General features: G+C 42.3%; 1 protein-coding gene across 2 annotated transcripts in view; it reads right to left on the bottom strand.

Annotated features, from left to right (window-relative positions):
- Positions 1-16,902, bottom strand: part of LOC139163077 (zinc finger protein 850-like) — a 249,510-nt gene extending 232,608 nt beyond the window's left edge. Inside the window, exons 1-3 of one of the 2 annotated variants that reach the window (XM_070744020.1) lie at positions 16,828-16,902; positions 13,284-13,642; positions 11,690-12,964 (exon numbers count right to left, since the gene is read on the bottom strand). In XM_070744020.1, coding sequence (XP_070600121.1) covers positions 11,690-12,843 — 1,154 coding nt within the window. In that variant the 5' untranslated portion in view covers positions 12,844-12,964; positions 13,284-13,642; positions 16,828-16,902. The remainder of the gene's footprint in view (positions 1-11,689; positions 12,965-13,283; positions 13,643-16,827) is intronic. The other variant, XR_011558404.1, reaches the window with a different exon arrangement.
- Positions 16,903-18,027: the final 1,125 nt, after the last annotated feature.

Genomic DNA, 18,027 nt, shown 5'->3' with positions numbered 1-18,027 from the left:
TTGAGTAAATAACATATATGAATGAATTCAGAAAGTATTCAGATCCCCTTTACTTCTATCAGTTTTGTTACTCTGTTGACCTATTCCACAATTGTTAAAATTCATTTTTCTCATAAATCTCTACTCAAAATCATAAAGTGAAAACAGAATTTTAGAACTGTCTGTAAATTTATTAAAAAGAAAAAAACTGAAATATCATGTTGGCCTAATCGTTAAAACACTTCACTCAGTAATTTGTTAAAGCACCTTTGGCATCAATTAGCCTCAAGTTTGTTTGGGTATGACATAAGAAGCTTTGATTGGGAAATTTTCTGCCATTCTTCCTTGCAAAAGGACAGTCATTTTCAGATCACTCCAGAAATGTTCAATACGGTTCACGTCAGGGCTCTTGCTTAGGGCATTATAGAATATTCATAAATTTGTCCCTAAGCCACTAATGTATTGTTGTGGCTCTGGCTGAAACCCAAAAATCATCTGTGTAGACAGGACAAAGTTTCAGAAGGTCATTAACCACTGCAGCCATCAATCAATATTTTTGCTTAGCTAGGCAGAAGCCTCTCTCAGTGGAAAATACATAAATACCCACTTGGAATTGTACCTAAAGGACTCTCGGACTTTGAGAACAAATTTTCTAGTCCGATTTATTTACTTGCGTACTTACTTATTTATTTCATTGTATTTGTTTGTCATCCACTCCCAAAGGACTCCAGGCGGCTGAATGAAACCAAGTTTGAACTCTTGTGCCTCAATTAATAATAATAATAATAATAATAATAATAATAATAATAATAATAATAATTTATTAGATTTGTATGCCGCCCCTCTCCGAAGATTCTATGGTAAATTCTACATTTGGAGGAAACCAGGCACTTCTCATCACCTGCCCAATGTCATCCCAACAGTGAAGATGACAACAATCCAAAGTACACAGCCAAGACATCACCAGAGTGGCTTAGGGACAACTCTGAATGCCTTAGAGTGGCCTAGACCAAGCCCTGACTTTAACACTATAGAACGTCTCTGAAGAGATCCGAAAATGGCTGCCCGATTATGACCATCCAACCTGACTGAGCTAGAGAGGACTTGCAAGGAAGAAGTGCAGAGAATTCACCAATCCAGATGCACAAAGCTTATCACCTCATAGCCAAATAGACTTGAGGCTGTAATCACAGCCAAAGTCCTGAGTGAAGCATCTGAATACTTATGCCAATGTGATACTCCAGGGTTTTTTAAATACTTTTGCAGACATTTTTATATTCTTTTTCAACTTTGCATTATTGATGTAGATGTCAAACTATTTACTAAGTCTGCACTACTGTTACTACTAATTTTTTTGTCATCATTCCTATCACCAAATCTCCTCCCCCTTATGACTGTAATTTGTTGCTTGTATCAAGATTTTTATTAATATTGTTTCCTGACTGCTTATTTGACCTTTATGAAAATCATTAGCGTTGTACCTCATGATTCTTGACAAATGTATATTTTCTTTTATGTACACAGAGAGCATATGAACCAAAGACAAATTCCTTGTGTGTCCAATCACACTTGGCAAATAAAGAATTATATTTTATCTATTGTATGGATGAGGAAAAATTAATTTCCTCCTCTCCTGGAGCCCATTACAATGCAGATCATTGGCCGCAGCATCATTTGGCGAGAGAAAGAATATGACGCAGCAGCAGCCGACATATTTCAGCCTTGTTATTTCGCTGCTTCTACGCCATGGAGATACCCAAAGGGCCCGGCTTGCTCCCGGCTTTTCTTCCCACCTGCCCTCCACTCACCTCCCAGGAGTCGCTTCCACTTTTAAAGCGGCACAAGCGGATCCGCCGACGCCATCCTCCTCCCATGGGTGAGGAGGAAGAGGAAGTTCCTCTGACAGCCATTCCTCCACATCCTTTCTAGCAATCTAATACTCTATCGTTTCAACTGGTTTCGCTCGGCCACTTTCCCTCCGGTATGTCAATAGGAGCGATGCTGCTGCTGTACTCTATTCACTGCTTTCTGAGGACGAGTGTTGCTTCTTTGTACAGCGACATCTAGCGACGTTAGTTGAAAACTACTCTCTTTCTACCTTTCCCCTAAAGCGTTTGCAAGAGGTTTTCATAGACTCCTTGGGTTCTTCGGTGTCATCAAGTCGTATTCGATTCCCACCGAGTACGGGAATAACTGTTTTATGACAATGTATCCATGCTTTCACTATTCATGCAGCCCCAGGGGCCCTCTGACGTCATCATCCTCCCGTGGATGAGCCGGAAGTTCCTGATATCCTTTCCTCCTTGTCCTCTCTAGCAATCTAAAATTCGTTGTAACTCGGTCTCTTTCCCGCCGGTGTGTCAATAGTAACGATGTCGCTGCTGTACTGTACTCCATTCCAGTGTTTCCCAACCTTGGCAACTTGAAGATATCTGGACTTGAAGTCCAAATATCTTCAAGTTGCCAAGGTTGGGAAACACTGCTCTATTCATTGCTTTCTGAGGACGAGTGTTGCTTCTTTGTACAGCGCCATCTAGCGACATAAGGTTGAACACTACCCTGGTTCCCCCTAAAGTAACGTTTGCTAGACTAGAGCAGTGTTTCCCAACCTTCAAGTTGAAGTCCAGATATCTTCAAGATATCTTCAAGTGGCCAAGGTTGGGAAACACTGTGCTAGAGGTTTTCACTGACGCCGTATTTCTTTCCGTGCCATCAAGTCCTATTCGACTCCCACCGAGTACAGGAATAACTTATGTCCATGACAATCCATCCTATACCTTTTCTTTCAGGTCTCTGAAGAGTTCACTCATTGTCCCTCTTTCATCAACTAAACCAAAGGAAAGCGGTGGTGAGGGGGTGGAATGACCTATAACAGCCAACCTAAAGTGCTTCTCCCTTGAGGACTGATGCAGATTGTTCCACCCAGTTTTTAGTCTAGGGTGGTGGAGCCTCAGAAGAACCCCTTGAAATCTACCTTGGCCAATGGTTGATGCTGTGATAGTTAAGTTTTTGGAAGGCCTAGCCCTAGTCTGTCCTTTGGGGTCTGGTAGGGACACCCTCATCCTCCCTCCATCTGAGCCTTATTTTGAATAAACTTAAACCAAGGGAAACCATCCGAGGGGGGGTGACAATGTACCATCAGGCAGGGAGAAAAACACCTTCAGGTGCTGCATCATAAAAGTTGATAAAGATGTTCTTTGTATGTGCAGCCTTAAACAATTGTGAGCTTTATATCCCTTTAATAGAAGAATGAAATACGTGATGAAACTTCGAAGTGCTCACCCACATTGTTTCCAAACCCATCTAGATAGGAGATATTATTCTCCCAACTGCATTCTTACAGTTGAAAATGCCACAATTATCCTCAGTAAGCAACATGGTTCAACATGTACAATCATCAAAATGCTAGAGGAGGCCATCCATCCTGTGATGTCCCCTTACTTGTGTACAGGTAGTACGTAACTTATTTCATTTAGTGATCTTTTAAAGTTATAGTATGTTAGTACTATGTACAAGTCAGTTGGGCTGGCAATATATAAACCAGCTAACAATGAATGTTTATATGTATTGAAGTACTGTAGCTTTAAGAGGTAGTGTTACAATTTGCCATAAGAGGGAGCCAGAAGCATGATTCTCTCTCTCTCTCTGCTCTTTTTGCTGATTCACTGTGACTGATATAGTAAGCTTTGTGTTTGATGTATTTCTAAGCTGTTATGCATGTCTGATATGTAAGACAAAGTAAGGCTTGTAATATTATATTGTATTGAGAGATATTGACTGATTTTGAATGTGCTGGACTGGACTGTTTGACTACTACCGGTATATTTTCTAAAGTAAACACTATTTTATACACTTCAATGGATCTGGTTTGTATGACCGAATCATTACTCATATGTACTCAGTATCTGCTGGAATTCCATATTTTCTTTCTGCATGTGCATCTTTGATAACTCAGGGATAGCTCTGCACACTGCTTAACACTAATTGAAAAAAGGGACTTGCCCATTTTTCACAATTAAAAGGCCACTGCAGCATTGCCATATGATCAGTACATGATTAGTAGTGTGTGAGTCTCAAAATGGGTAGGCAGTGTGGTTGGGTAGTAGGAAAAACAAGTAAGATGCTTGGCTGCATAGCTAGAGGTATAACAAGCAAGGAAGAGGGAGATTGTGATCCCGCTATATAGAGCGCTGGTGAGACCACATTTGGAATACTGTGTTCAGTTCTGGGGACCTCACCTACAAAAAGATATTGACAAAATTGAACGGGTCCAAGAATTAAGCATAAAACATATCAGGAAATACTTAGCGAACTCAATCTGTATAGTCTTGAGAAAATATTATTTTACTGAAAGAGTAGTAGATGCTTGGAACAAACGTCCAGTAGGCGTGGTTGGTAAATCTGAATTTAAACATGCCTGGGATAAACATATATCCATCCTAAGATAAAATACAGGAAATAGTATAAGGGCAGACTAGATGGACCATGAGGTCTTTTTCTGCCATCAGTCTTCTATGTTTCTATCAAAATTCAGACTCTGGGCAATTTACTTAACTTTATGACAGTTGCAGTGTGCTGAGGTTCATGTGATCCCCTTTAGTGACCGAGCAGGTACACAACTTGAGGATCTTCTTGAACACACATTTCCTGCTTGAGGACGCCATGGCTGGGGAAGGAAGTTGCAGATTCACTTCATGCATCAATTGTGCCCTTTTATGGACTGGAATAAATTACACAGTGGGTCACTCTTGCCTTGGTTACATCCTGCTTGAATCTTTGCACTGGACCACTGACTAGAAAATCTGGCGCACTGGCCAGCTAATTTTTGGCCTTTTTTTTGGCTGTTTTCGTTCTCCCCAGGCTTTAGGAATCCATTGTGAGGCCTGTGCAGAGACACGTGGGGCAGCAGGGGAGTGTGCGCACGTATGCACATATGCACAAGTGTCCTAGCATGCACACACAGGTTTTTCACATATGAACCAAAAAAGGTTTGCCATAACTGATCTATACATTTCTTTATCAAAATTATAGCCTACTAATCCTGAGGTTAACTTTTGCAATTTTATTTAACTTCTGACAATAAGAAAGATTAAAATTTTTGAGGGAGAATAACATAAGACATTAACATAATTAGTATTTAGTAATCTCTGGGGGTCTCGTTAATTTCTAAATTGATTGCGAAAGCAATCATGGGCTTCCCTAAGTATGCCCATGTTACACCAACACTCCGCAGTCTGCATTGGTTGCCGATCAGTTTCCGGTCACAATTCAAAGCGTTGGTTATGACCTATGAAGCCCTTCATGGCATCGGACCAGAATATCTCCAAGACTGCCTTCTGCCGCATGAATCCCAGCGACCGGTCAGGTCCCACAGAGTTGGCCTTCTTTGGGTCCCGTCGACAAAACAATGCCGTCTGGTGGGACCCAGGGGAAGAGCCTTCTCTGTGGTGGCCCCGACCCTCTGGAATCCACTCCCTCCGGAGATTAGGATTACCCCCACCCTCCTTAAAACTCCTTAAACCCCACCTCTGTCATCAGGCATGGGGAAATTGATTCCCCTGGACCGTTTCTGCTTTATGTATGATTTATATGAGATGTATGATTTCTTTTTATATTAAGGGTCTTAAATTGTTTTAATTATTGGATTTGTACTGTTTTGCTGTTGTGAGCCACTCCAAGTCTCCGGAGAGGGGCAGCATACAAATCTAATTAATTAATTAAATGAACGAACAAACAAACAAACAAACAAACAAACTGAACAAAAGCATTCGCTGGCTGGGGAATTCCGGGAATTGAAGTCCAAATATATTCAAGTTGCCAAGATTGGGAAACACTGGCCTAGACCATCCGAATGGCATCAAACTTCCTAGACGTGCCCTGTATTTGCAGGCCAAATACATGTTAAATGTGGACCCTTGCATTTTGCCATTTGAGATTTTATCTCCCTCCCTCCCTCCCTCTCTATGTGTATACACAACACTCACACACATATTGTGTTTTCCCAAAAATAAAACAGGGGCTTATATTTTGACACACACCCACACCCAAAATGCCCCTGGCCTTATTATCAGGGACGACTTATTTTGGGTGGGTGGGTGCAGGATGGGCATCTCACCTGTCACTTCCGAATTGCACCCCACCGAGACATGTATCCCAACTGGGACTTGTAGCTCTGTTGTGTTCCTCAGCATTGTGTCTAGGAAAGACAGCCCATTGTTCTGGTAAAAGAACTTCTAGCGACTTCAATCAAACTTTTTGAACTCACAAGTTTTCTTTTACTGGTACAATGGGCTTTCTTCCCTGGACACAACACTGAGGAATGTGATGAAGCTACAAGTCCAGTTAGGACAAGCGCCTCGCGGGCCTCCCCACCGCGAGACACCAGTCATGGCAAAGGAGAGAATGGGGATAGGCAGAAGCCACTGGATAGAGTACTCACCCAGAGCGGCCGCTGCCCTGGCTGGATTTGGAAGCCGAAAAGCTGGAGTTTGGGGCAAAGAAAGACTTCCGCTGCTTTCTTTCCTTGTAGCCCAAAGCAGAAGCAGCAGAACTCTTTCTTTATTTCCGCCAAACTTCAGCTGTTGCAGGAGAGGATTCCCTCGATTATAGTCTCGCTTTACCTGGCAGCTTCTGTCTGTCTTGATTCTCCCCCTTGCCCTGCACATGCACAAGAGAGCAATCGAGAGGCGGCTATACGCGCACACACAGGACTAGCTTGGCTGCTCTAGGCTGCCTGTGGCAGCATTTGAAGACATGCTCCTGCCTGCGCAGATGCAGGGTTCGATGTTCGCCTCCTCTTTCTCGCAGGCAGAAGTGCATTTTAAATTGCCGAAGGCAGAGGGCAGAGGCCAGAGGAACTGGGCTAGTCCCACGCGGCGAGTGCACACCGCTTCTCGTTTGCCATTGCTTTCGCAGCTATGCGATGCTCTTTCTGCATTGGTTATGACCTATAAAGCCCTTCATGGCACCGGACCAGATTATCTCAGGGACCGCCTTCTGCTGCACGAATCCCAGCGACCAGTTAGGTCCCACAGAGTGGGTCTTCTCTGGGTCACGTCAACTGAACAATGTCGCTTGGTGGGACCCAGGGGAAGAGCCTTCTCTGTGGCGGCCCCGGCCCTCTGGAACCAACTCCCCCCCAGAGATTAGAATTGCCCCCACCCTCCTTGCCTTTCGTAAGCTGCTTAAAACCCACCTCTGCCGCCAGGCATGGGGAATTGAGATACTCTTTCCCCTAGGCCTTTACAATTTTATGCATGGTATGTCTGTATGTATGTTTGGTTTTTATAATAATGGGTTTTTTAACTGTTTTTAGTGTTGGATTATTATTATATGCTGTTTTATTATTGATGTTAGCTGCCCCGAATCTCCGGTGAGGGGCGGCATACAAATCCAATAAATGAATGAATGAATGAATGAATGAATGAATGAATGAATAAATACATACATATATAAATACATACATACATACATAAATACATACATACATACATACATAAATAAATAAATTGGGCGAGGGAGGGAGGCAGTGGAGGCAACAGGCACAGCCAAAGGGGCAGCCGCAAAGGTGAAGGGGCAGTGGAAGGCGAGTGAAGGAGGCGGCAGCAGACGCAAACGGGTGGTGGGTGGCAAGGAGGCAGAGCTTAAGAGACTTCCAGTCACTCTCCTGGCCGGGAGCAGGTCTTCCTGCAGGAGGCGCTCTTTTGTCCAGAAGCAAAAGAGAGAGACAGAGAGAGAGAGAGGTGGATATGAGCACCCTCCATTAGACTGGCTCTGCAGGGCTGGGCTGCCTTTGGCAACATTTTCAAAACTGCTCCTGCCAGCGATGAAGCGATCGATGCTCGCCTCTATTCTTAACCGGCAGAAGCATGTTTCAAAGTGATGTAGGCAGAGCCCACATAAGGCGAGCTAGTCCCACGGGATGTACGCACACCTACCTCTTGTTTGCTTTGGCTCTCCTAGCTAAAAGAGTGCCTGCCATAGAAAGAGAGGCTCCTGGCATGTCCCCCACTTTCTCAGAAGGTTTTGAGAAAGCATAACACAAAAATTGAACATAATTAGTCATCTCTGTAGGCCCTTTTAACGTCTAAAATGAACAAAAGCAAGAATCGTGTTTTGGGGATTCCTAGACCATAGGAATGGCATCAACCTTCCTAGACGTGCCCTGTACTGTATTTGCAGGCCAAGTACATACTGTGTTTCCCCGAAAATAAGACAGCATCTTATATTTATTTATTAATCAGATTTGTATGCCGCCCCTCTCCGTAGATGTGCTATGTCTTATTTTCAGGGGATGTCTTATTTTTTTCAATGAATTGTATCCTGAATCCTGCTGCAGAAAAAACCCATCCAAGCTGCATGTTGGATGTGTATTGGATATGTGTTAAATCTGATTGATGCAGTGTTTTGGGATGCAATTTATTAATTTATTAAAATCTGTGAAGTAGGGAATCTGCAAAACATGAACCGCGAAGTAGCAAGGGATTACTGTATATGAAAAAGACAATGGAAAAAGAAGAAAAATTATTTCCAAAAATATAATATACTGTATATAATATCATATATAGTATACAGCATACAGTGGAACCCCGACATAAGAGCTGCTCTACTTAAGAGCAACTCGAGATAAGAGCTGGGAGGGGAGAGATATTTTTGTTCTACTTACAAGCCCAAATTCGAGATACAAGCGCCAAGGAGCTGTCTCCTGAAGCCAAACGCTAACTTCCGCGTTCGGCTTCAGGAGACAGCTGCGAAGCGGCGCGCGTGTTTTAAAAGGTTGCAGCCGGCCTGGGTGCTCGGGGGGGTGCTTGCAGCTTTCTTTCTTGCTCTTTTTCTTTCTCTCTTTTACCTTCCCTTCTATTTCTTTTTTTCTTTCTCCTTCCCACCTTCTTCCCTCCCTCCTTCCCTTCACTCATTCATCTCTTACTCTCCCCTTTCATAAGTTTCCTTGCTTCCTTCCTCTGTTCCTGTCCCTTCCCCCTTTCTTTCTTTCTTGCTTGCTTTCTTTCTTGCTCTTTTTCTTTCTCTCTTTTACCTTCCCTTCCTCTATTTCTTCTTTTCTTTCTCCTTCCCACCTTCTTCCCTCCCTCCCTCCCTTCACTCATTCCTCTCTTACTCTCCCCTTTCATAAGTTTCCTTGCTTCCTTCCTCTGTTCCTGTCCCTTCCCCCTTTCTTTCTTTCTTTCTTTCTTGCTTGCTTGCTCTTTTACTTTCTCTTTTACCTTCCCTTCCTCTATTTCTTTTCTTTCTCCTTCCCACCTTCTTCCCTCCCTCCCTCCCTCCCTTCACTCATTCCTCTTACTCTCCCCTTTCATAAGTTTCCTTGCTTCCTTCCTCTGTTCCTGTCCCTTCCCTCTTTCCTTCCTTCCTTCCCACCCTCCGTCCATTCATTCACCCATTCCTCTCTTGATCGCTTAAAGCCGGTCCCTGGTGCAAAAAGGGTTGGGGACCTCTGTCCTACAGGATTGGGTGGCAGAGAAGTTGAACATATGTAAATTTAAAAGTTTAAGAAAGTTTACAAGTTAAGTGAAAGAAACTTCATTATTCATTTATATGTACATGTACATTTCTTCATTAAAAACATGTCTTTCTGCATAATTTAGACTAACTTTGTGAGTTTTTTGAGGGCTGGAACCAATTAAAATTATTTACATTAATTCCTATGGGGAAAAGTCGTTCGAGATAAGAGCTGCTCGACTTAAGAGCCCAGGTCCGGAACGAATTAAACTCGTATCTCGAGGTACCACTGTATTCCAAAAATATAAGTAAAATCCTCAGCCAGTGTATTCAGCAACCAAACCTTTATTTATTTATTTGTTTGTTTGATTGATTGATTTTTTTGCTGCCCTTCTCCTTAGACTCAGGGCGGCTTACAACATGCTAGCGATAGCACTTTTTAACTGAGCCAGCCTCTTGCCCCCACAATCCGGGTCCTCATTTTACCCACCTCGGAAGGATGGAAGGCTGAGTCAACCTTGAGCCGGTGATGAAATTTGAACTGCTGACCTACAGATCTAAAGTTAGCTTCAGTGGCCTGCAGTACAACACTCTACCTGCTGCACCACCCCAGCTCTATGGACAGCAGTGTTATATATGTTCTCTTCGGGAATGCTGATAAACGAAACGTCTCCTACGTCTTACTTTCAGGGGTGACTTATTTTCGGGGAAAACAGGGTATTGAATGTGGAGCCTTTGCATTTTGCCATTTACTATATATATGGGGTGGATTAGTTTCTGTATTAAGGTTTTATTGCTATAAACCAGCGGTCCCCAAACTACGGCCCGGGGGCCGGATGCGGCCCGCTGAGGCAATTTATCCGGCCCGCGGCAGCCCACGAAATTTTATCAATAGATATTATAAGCTCCCGAATCTCCTGTCCACTCACCGCGGTCTGCTGCTGAGCGAGGAGGCGGTACAGAGGCAAGGGGCAGGGAGGATAGGAGCAAGATAGAGAGAGAGGGAGAGAGAGAAAGAGAATGAGTGAGAGAAAGAAAGAAAGAGAGAAAAAGAGAGAGGGACAGAGAAAGAAAGAGAGAGAGAAAGAGGGAGAAATAGAGAGGAAGAGAGAAAGGGGGATAGATGGAAAGAGTGAGAGAGAGAAAAGAGAAAAATGAGAAAAGGATGGAGAGAAAACGAGGGAGAGGAAAATGAAACAAATGAGAGAGAAGGAAGAAAAGAGAGAAGGAAGAGAGAAATGGAGAGGAAGGAGGGAAGGAAGGAAGGAGAAATGGAGGGAGTTTGTTGATTTAAGTTTAAATTTACTTGTTAATAAAGAAGTATAAATTACTTTATTACTTAATTATTTAATTACTTCTTTATTTTAAATATTGTATTTCTTCCCATTTTGTTTTTTACTTTAAATAAGATTTGTGCAGTGTGCATAGGGATTTGTTCATAGGTTTTTTTAATAGTCCGGCCCTCCAACAGTCTGAGGGACAGTGAACTGGCCTCTTGTGTAAAAAGTTTGGGGACCCCTGCTATAAACCATGTGCAGTCATCATACTTTCGGCTGCCATATACATGCTAAATAAAAATAAACACATACAAGTTTATATTCTCCAGTATTATATATAGAAATAATTGACGGCCACAAACATACCTAATAGAGACTGAAACTTGCTTTTTCTGGCCCAGCAATGGCAGTTCCCCTTGACTCTGTGAAAGACCACACAGGACCAAACTGAGGAAACTCAGATCTCCTCCCTCGTGGTTAATAAAAAGACATGCTTGACTAAGAAGAATCATGTAAGAAATCAGGTTTCTCAGCTGGGCTTTCCGTAAGAGACAAGAAACAAATTCAACATTCCTCTTTAAAAAAAATAAATTTTTTTTCCTCATGGAATTTCTTCTATCATAAGGGAGGAATTTGGTGCGAAACACTGTCTACAATCAGGGCATTTGGATAATAATAATATATTATAATTAATTAATGATTAATTAATATTAATGATTAATAATATAATTAATGATTAATTAATAATTTATTTATTAATATTCTGACTAATATTTATTTATTTATTTATTACATTTGTATGCCACCCCTCTCCGAAGACTCGGAGCGGCCAGAATGGTTACTCTGCTATGTGTAACCTTACATGAGTTATGAGGTTAGACCTACTATTGAAATCTTTCCCACAATCTGGACACTCGTATGGTTTTTCTCCAGTGTGACATCTCTTGTGTATCACCAGGGTGGAACTGCAACTGAACCTTTTCCCGCAATCCAGACATCCAAATGGTTTTTCTCCGGTGTGAGTCCGCTTGTGTATCGCCAGGGTAGAACTGTGACTGAAAGTTTTCCCACAATTCAGACATTCAAATGGTTTTTCCCCTGTGTGAACCCTCTTGTGTTTCACCAACTCGGAATGTCTATGGAAATCTTTTTCGCAATGAAGACATTTATATGGTTTCTCTCCTGTGTGGGTCCGCTGGTGTTCCACCAGCTGTATATTCCGACAGAAACTTTTCCCACAATCCGAACACTCATATGGTTTCTCTCCAGTATGAGTCCTCCGGTGCGTAATTAGGTTGGAATTCTGACAGAAACTTTTCCCACAATCTGAACACTCATATGGTTTCTCTCCTGTGTGAGTCCTCTGGTGTGTCACCAGGGCAGAATTCTGACTGAAACTTTTCCCACAATACAAACACTCAAATGGTTTTTCTCCTGTGTGAGTCCTCTGGTGTTTCACCAGGTCGGAATTCCTACAGAAACTTTTCCCACAATCCAGACACTCATATGGTTTCTCTCCTGTGTGAGTCCTCTGGTGTTCCACCAGCTGTACATTCCGACAAAAACTTTTCCCACAATCCAAACACTGATATGGTTTTTCTCCAGTGTGAGTCCTCTGGTGCGTAATTAGGTTGGAATTCTGATAGAAACATTTCCCACAATCTGAACACTCATATGGTTTCTCTCCTGTGTGAATCCTCTGGTGTGTCACCAAGGTCCAATTATTACTGAAACTTTTCCCACAATACAGACACTCATATGGTTTTTCCCCAGTGTGAGTCCTCTGGTGTTTCACCAGATCGGAATTCCGACGGAAACCTTTCCCGCAATCCGGACATTCATATGGTTTCTCTCCTGTGTGAGTCCTCTGGTGTGTCACAAGAGTTGAATTATTACTGAAACTGTTCCCACAATCCGGACACTCAAATGGTTTTTCTCCAGTGTGAGTCCTCTGGTGTGCCACCAGGTGGGAATTGCGACAGAAACGTTTCCCACAATCCATACACTCATACGGTTTGTCTCCTGTGTAAGTGCCCTTCTGTATCACCAGACTGGTGTGCATGCTAATTTTTTTGTCAAAATGGGTGTACTGGTAAAATTTCTCTTTGGTATGGGTCCTTCCAAGAATCATAAGACTTCTTCTAAGTAAAGCTTCTTATGCAACACAAACATCTGTATGGGCTTTTACAGGATGGTATAGAGCGCTGGTGAGACCACATTTGGAATACTGTGTTCAGTTCTGGAGACCTCACCTACAAAAAGATATTGATAAAATTGAACGGGTCCAAAGAGGGGCTACAAAAATGGTGGAAGGTCTTAAGCATACAACTTATCAGGAAAGACTTAATGAACTCAATCTGTATAGTCTGGAGGATGGAAGGGAAAGGGGGGACATGATCAAAACATTTAAATATCTTAAAGGGTTAAATAAGGTTCAGGAGGGAAGTGTTTTTAATAGGAAAGTGAACACAGGAACAAGGGGACACAATCTGAAGTTAGTTGGGGGAAAGATCAGAAGCAACGTGAGAAAATATTATTTTACTGAAAGAGTAGAAGATCCTTAGAACAAACCTCCCGCAGACGTGGTTGGTAAATCCACAGTAACGGAATTTAAACATGCCTGGGATAAACAGATTTTGGCTGTCCACGTAATCTTTTTCTTGCCACTCTCTTAGATGTGTTCTTTACTGAGAAATTATCTTCCTTGACTTCTCATGTATTGTTTCCTTGACTTCCAGGCACTCTCATTTTTTTCAGCTGAAAGCTTTGTTGTTGTAATTCTCTCCATTATCTCTCATCAGATGAAGAAGGAGAAAAGTGTTTACAATTTGCAGTGGAAGTGGAAGATTTTAATTGATGGTTTGTTTTAAATTTTAAAGCTGTTTCTCATTTTCTGTTGTCCACTGTTTTCTTCCTGGCATTCTCTTTGTCTGTAAGGTACATATTAATGAGTTAGTTTCATTAGTTAGTTACTCTAAAAGCAGCAGAAATATCCTATATATTATCAGGATAAAACAAATATCAAAATTCTAATTTGATCTCTAACATTATGATTCATTTGGCATGTAGAAAGTAGCACATCCTAGTATCAACTCAATCTGAAAATTCTCCTTTTGGCTTGAGTAAATAACATTTACAGTGAATTCAAAAAGTATACAAAATATTCCGATCCCCTTTACTTCTATCAGTTTTGTTACGCTGTTGAACTATTCCACAATTGTTAAAATTCATTTTTCTCATAAATCTCTACTCATAATGATAAAGTGAAAACAGAAATGTATGAAAATTTATTAAAATGAAAAAAAAACCCTCCTGAAATACCACATTGGCCTAATTATTCAGATGATTTACTCAGTACTCTCAGTACTTTGTTAAAGCACTTTTGGCAGCAATTAGCTTCAAGTTTCTTTGCCCCTTTTCCTTATTCTAGGACTTTTATTTCCTTCAATCCAAAAATTTAATTTGCTATCCCATTCCCTCAATTTTGCCCTGGCAAGACCTGAAATAAGTACATCATTTTGGAATAATCATCATTTTAAGAGCTCTAATCTTTGCCATTCTTCTCAACCTTTTTTTCTTCCAGTTTTTTATCTGCTTTTGAATTCTCTTCCATATTGACTTATAATTAACCATCGCAATTTTATTAGGATTTTTAAATAACCAAACTCCTAAATATTTCATTTTTTTACATCCTAATTTCAATCCTGAAACTTTTCGTATCTCAATTTGCTCTTTAGGATCTGTATTTAAACAAATTATCTCTGATTTCTCTATATTAACTCAAAGACCCAATTGATCTTTAAATTCCTGAAGTAAAACCATTATTCTTTTCATCATTTCAATTGGGGTTTCAGTCAATACTATAGCATCATCTGCAAAAAGATTTAATTTTAATTCAAGTTTTCCTATTTGGTAACCTCTCCACTCCTTTATCGTTTCTAATTTTATTTGCTAAGACCTCAATTGCCAATGCAAATAGCATTGGGGATAGTGGACAGCCCTGCTTAGTTCCATTTTGAATTTTAACCTTCTCTGTTCTGTTTCCGTTTACCTTTATATAAGCCGTATTATCCTTATAAATTGCTCTTATAATTTGACAAAAATTATCTCCCATATTTAAATCCTAACACAACTGAAACAAATAATCATGGTTAACTTTATCAAAAGCTTGCAAGTCCTCTCACAAACTCAGTCAGGTTGGAGGGCAACCATAGGTGGCAATTCATTTTCAGGTCCCTCCAGAAATGTTCAATACTATTCATGTCAGGGCTCTTGCTAGGCCACTGTAGGACATTCATAAATTTGTCCCCAAGCGACTCATGTGTTGTCACAGCTCTGGCTGAAACCCAAAAATCATCTATAGGGATAGGACAACAATCACTGCAGCCCTCAACCAATATTATTGCAGATTAGCTAGGCATAAGGCTCACCTCGGTGGAAAACACATAAAACCCCACTTAGAATTGAACCTGAAGGACTCTCGGACATTGTGGAACAAGAATTTCTAGTCTGATGAAACCAAGATTGAAACCTTTGGCCCCAATTCTATGGTAAATTCTACATTTGGAGGAAACTAGGCACTTCTCATCACCTGCCCAATGTCATCCCAACAGTGAAGCACACTGGGTGGAAGATTCCCTTTCCAAAATGACAACAATCCAAAGCACACAGCCAAGACATCACAAGAGTGGCTTAGGGACAACTTTGAATGTCTTAGAGTGGCCTAGACCAAGCCCTGACTTGAACACTATTGAACATCTCTGAAGAGACCTGAAAATGGCTGCCCGATTAACGTGACTTAGCTAGAGAGGACTTTCAAGGAAGAATGGCAGAAAATTCCCCAATCCAGATGCACAAAGCTTAATCCTCATAGCCAAAAAGACTTGAGGTGTAATCACTTCCAAATATACTTCAACAAAGTAATGAGTGAAGGATCTGAATACTTATGCCAATGTGATACTTCAGGGTCCCCCCCCCCCAGTTTTTGATACATTTACAGACATTTCTAAAATTCTTTTTCAACTTTGCATTATTAATGTAGATGAATGAGGAAAAATGAATTTCAACAACTGTAGAATTGGTCAACAGTGTAACAAAAATGATAAAACAGAAGGAAGTCGGAATACTTTCTGATTGCACTGAATTTCTGTTCCTATTTTCAGAGAAAGATACCCCTAAGAATTAACTTATGTAAACAATTATGAATCACAAGTGCACTGACTCAAATTTTTTGATCTAATTTTAGAAATTGTGGGTGTTATACTAACAGACAAAATGCTATCACCACACTGGTAGGGCACAAGAGGTTTTGGTGGTCCACAGTGCACCCAGGTGGAGGGGCTGGCCTGGGATGACCAATGGGCCAGTCCTGTGACTGGAGCTCTGGGATATGGGACCGGCCAGGCAGTTTACGCCAGGGCTGGAAATCTCCACCGTAGGGGTAGGTACATGCAATGTGCAACTTTGCAGGTGGTGCAATGAGTAGTGCAGCCCTGCGGTAATGTTGCTGTTGAAGAATAGAAGGGGCAGTGGCGCAAGTGGGCCAAAGCAATTTGTGTCAGCAAATCACAGGTCTTTCGTCCTCCTGTTATGGCTCCCTTGGCTGAAGCCATCAGTGGCTGACCCAGCCCCTTGCCCTCCCATCCCAGTCACTCCACGCCTGGCTTCAGAAAGTAAGAGCAAGAGATGGAGTCCTACTCCATATTTCAAAGTGGGAGCTTTGTTTCATCTCTTGCTGGGTCTTGCGAGCGTTTCTTCCAGCCCTTGTTGGTGCTTTGTGCACTTCGGTCGTTCAGGCAGACGTGCGACTTCCTCTCCGCCCTGAGACACTAGCCCGGCCGTTTTTCTCCGATGCTGCTGCTGCTGCCGTTGGCACCTCCATGGCCTGCTCACTCCTCTCGCAGCACTTTCCGCAACAAACTTAAATTTAGCGTGCTTCACAATGGGGTAGACGGCATCCCCGCAGATAATTGGCCGCAGCATCATTTGGGGAAAGAATATGCAGCAGCAGCAGCCGACATGTTTCAGCCCTGTTCCTTCGCTGCTTCTACGCCATGGAGGAACCCAAAGGGCCCGACTAGCTCCCGGCTTCTCCTTCCACCTGCCCTCCACTCACCTCCCAGGAGTCGCTTCCACTTTTCAAGCGCCACAAGCAGATCCGCCAACGCCATCATCCTCCCAAGAGTGAGCCGGAAGCGGATGTTCCTCTGATCTTTCCTCCACGACTTCTCTAGTAATCTGAAGCTCTATCATTTCAATTCGTTCTAACGCGGCCTCTCCCTCCGGTATGTAGCGATTTCGCTGCTTGTACTCTATTCGCTGCTTTCTGAGGGCGAGTGTTGCTTCTTTCTACAGCGCCATCTAGTGACATACAATTGAAAATCACCCCCCTCGTCCTACCTCTATGTTTGTATTTGCGAGAGGTTTTCATAGACTCTGTGTTTCCTTCCGTGCCATCAAATCGTATTCGACTCCCACCGAGTACAGGAATAACTTTCGTCCCTGACAATCTATCCTAGACTTTTTCTTTCAGGTCTCCCAAGAGTTCACTCACTATCCCTCTTTCTCCAACTAAACCAAAGGAAATAATGGGGGGGGCGGGGGGGGGGAATAGAGAAAAAGGTAGGGAGATAGAGAGAAAGAGAGGAAAGAGAGGAAGGGAGAGAGAAAGAGAAATAGAAAGGGAGGGAGGAAGAGAGAGAGAGGTGGGAAGGGAGGAAGAAAGAAAAAGAGAGGAAGTAAGAGAGAAAGAAAGAGGGATGGAGAGAGAAAGAGAGGAAGGAAGAGAGGGAAAGAAAGAGGGAGAGAGAAAGGGAGGGAGAAAGAGAGAGAAAAAGAAAGGTTTATTTTTTTGCTCCATATAGACCAAATGTTTAATCACGGAAAAACACCCCCCACCCATCCCCAGTCAATGATGTCTCTCTTTACCAATGTTAAAATCTGGTCACTTTACATTTGCCTGCCCACATTTATAATGCAATATCCTCCCCATACAGATACATGGCCAACCCCCCTCCCCCAACATGTATCACGCACCCAGTGAAGGGCTCCCAAAATTTTTACTACCACACTGTGGGCATCGCTTATGCATTTTCTTTCGACTTTCAGTGCAAATTGGGTGCTCTAGGGTGGAACTCCATTTTTGCTACCCCACTGTGTTCCCTCCTGTCCGGGCAGCAGCCCAACCCCTGAACGTATCCCTCATTGAAGCCTCTGAAGGCCATGGTGGCAAAAAAAAATCTCGCGGGCATCAGCACATTTTAAATTGCCATAGGCAAAGCCCACAGGAGCCGAGCTAGTCCCGCACAAAGTGTGC

The sequence above is a fragment of the Erythrolamprus reginae genome, chromosome 2 (genome assembly GCF_031021105.1).
Source record: "Erythrolamprus reginae isolate rEryReg1 chromosome 2, rEryReg1.hap1, whole genome shotgun sequence".
Lineage (NCBI taxonomy): Eukaryota > Metazoa > Chordata > Lepidosauria > Squamata > Dipsadidae > Erythrolamprus > Erythrolamprus reginae.
Note: the sequence above shows the minus strand (reverse complement) of the source record. Positions and strands in the feature narration are given on the sequence as shown.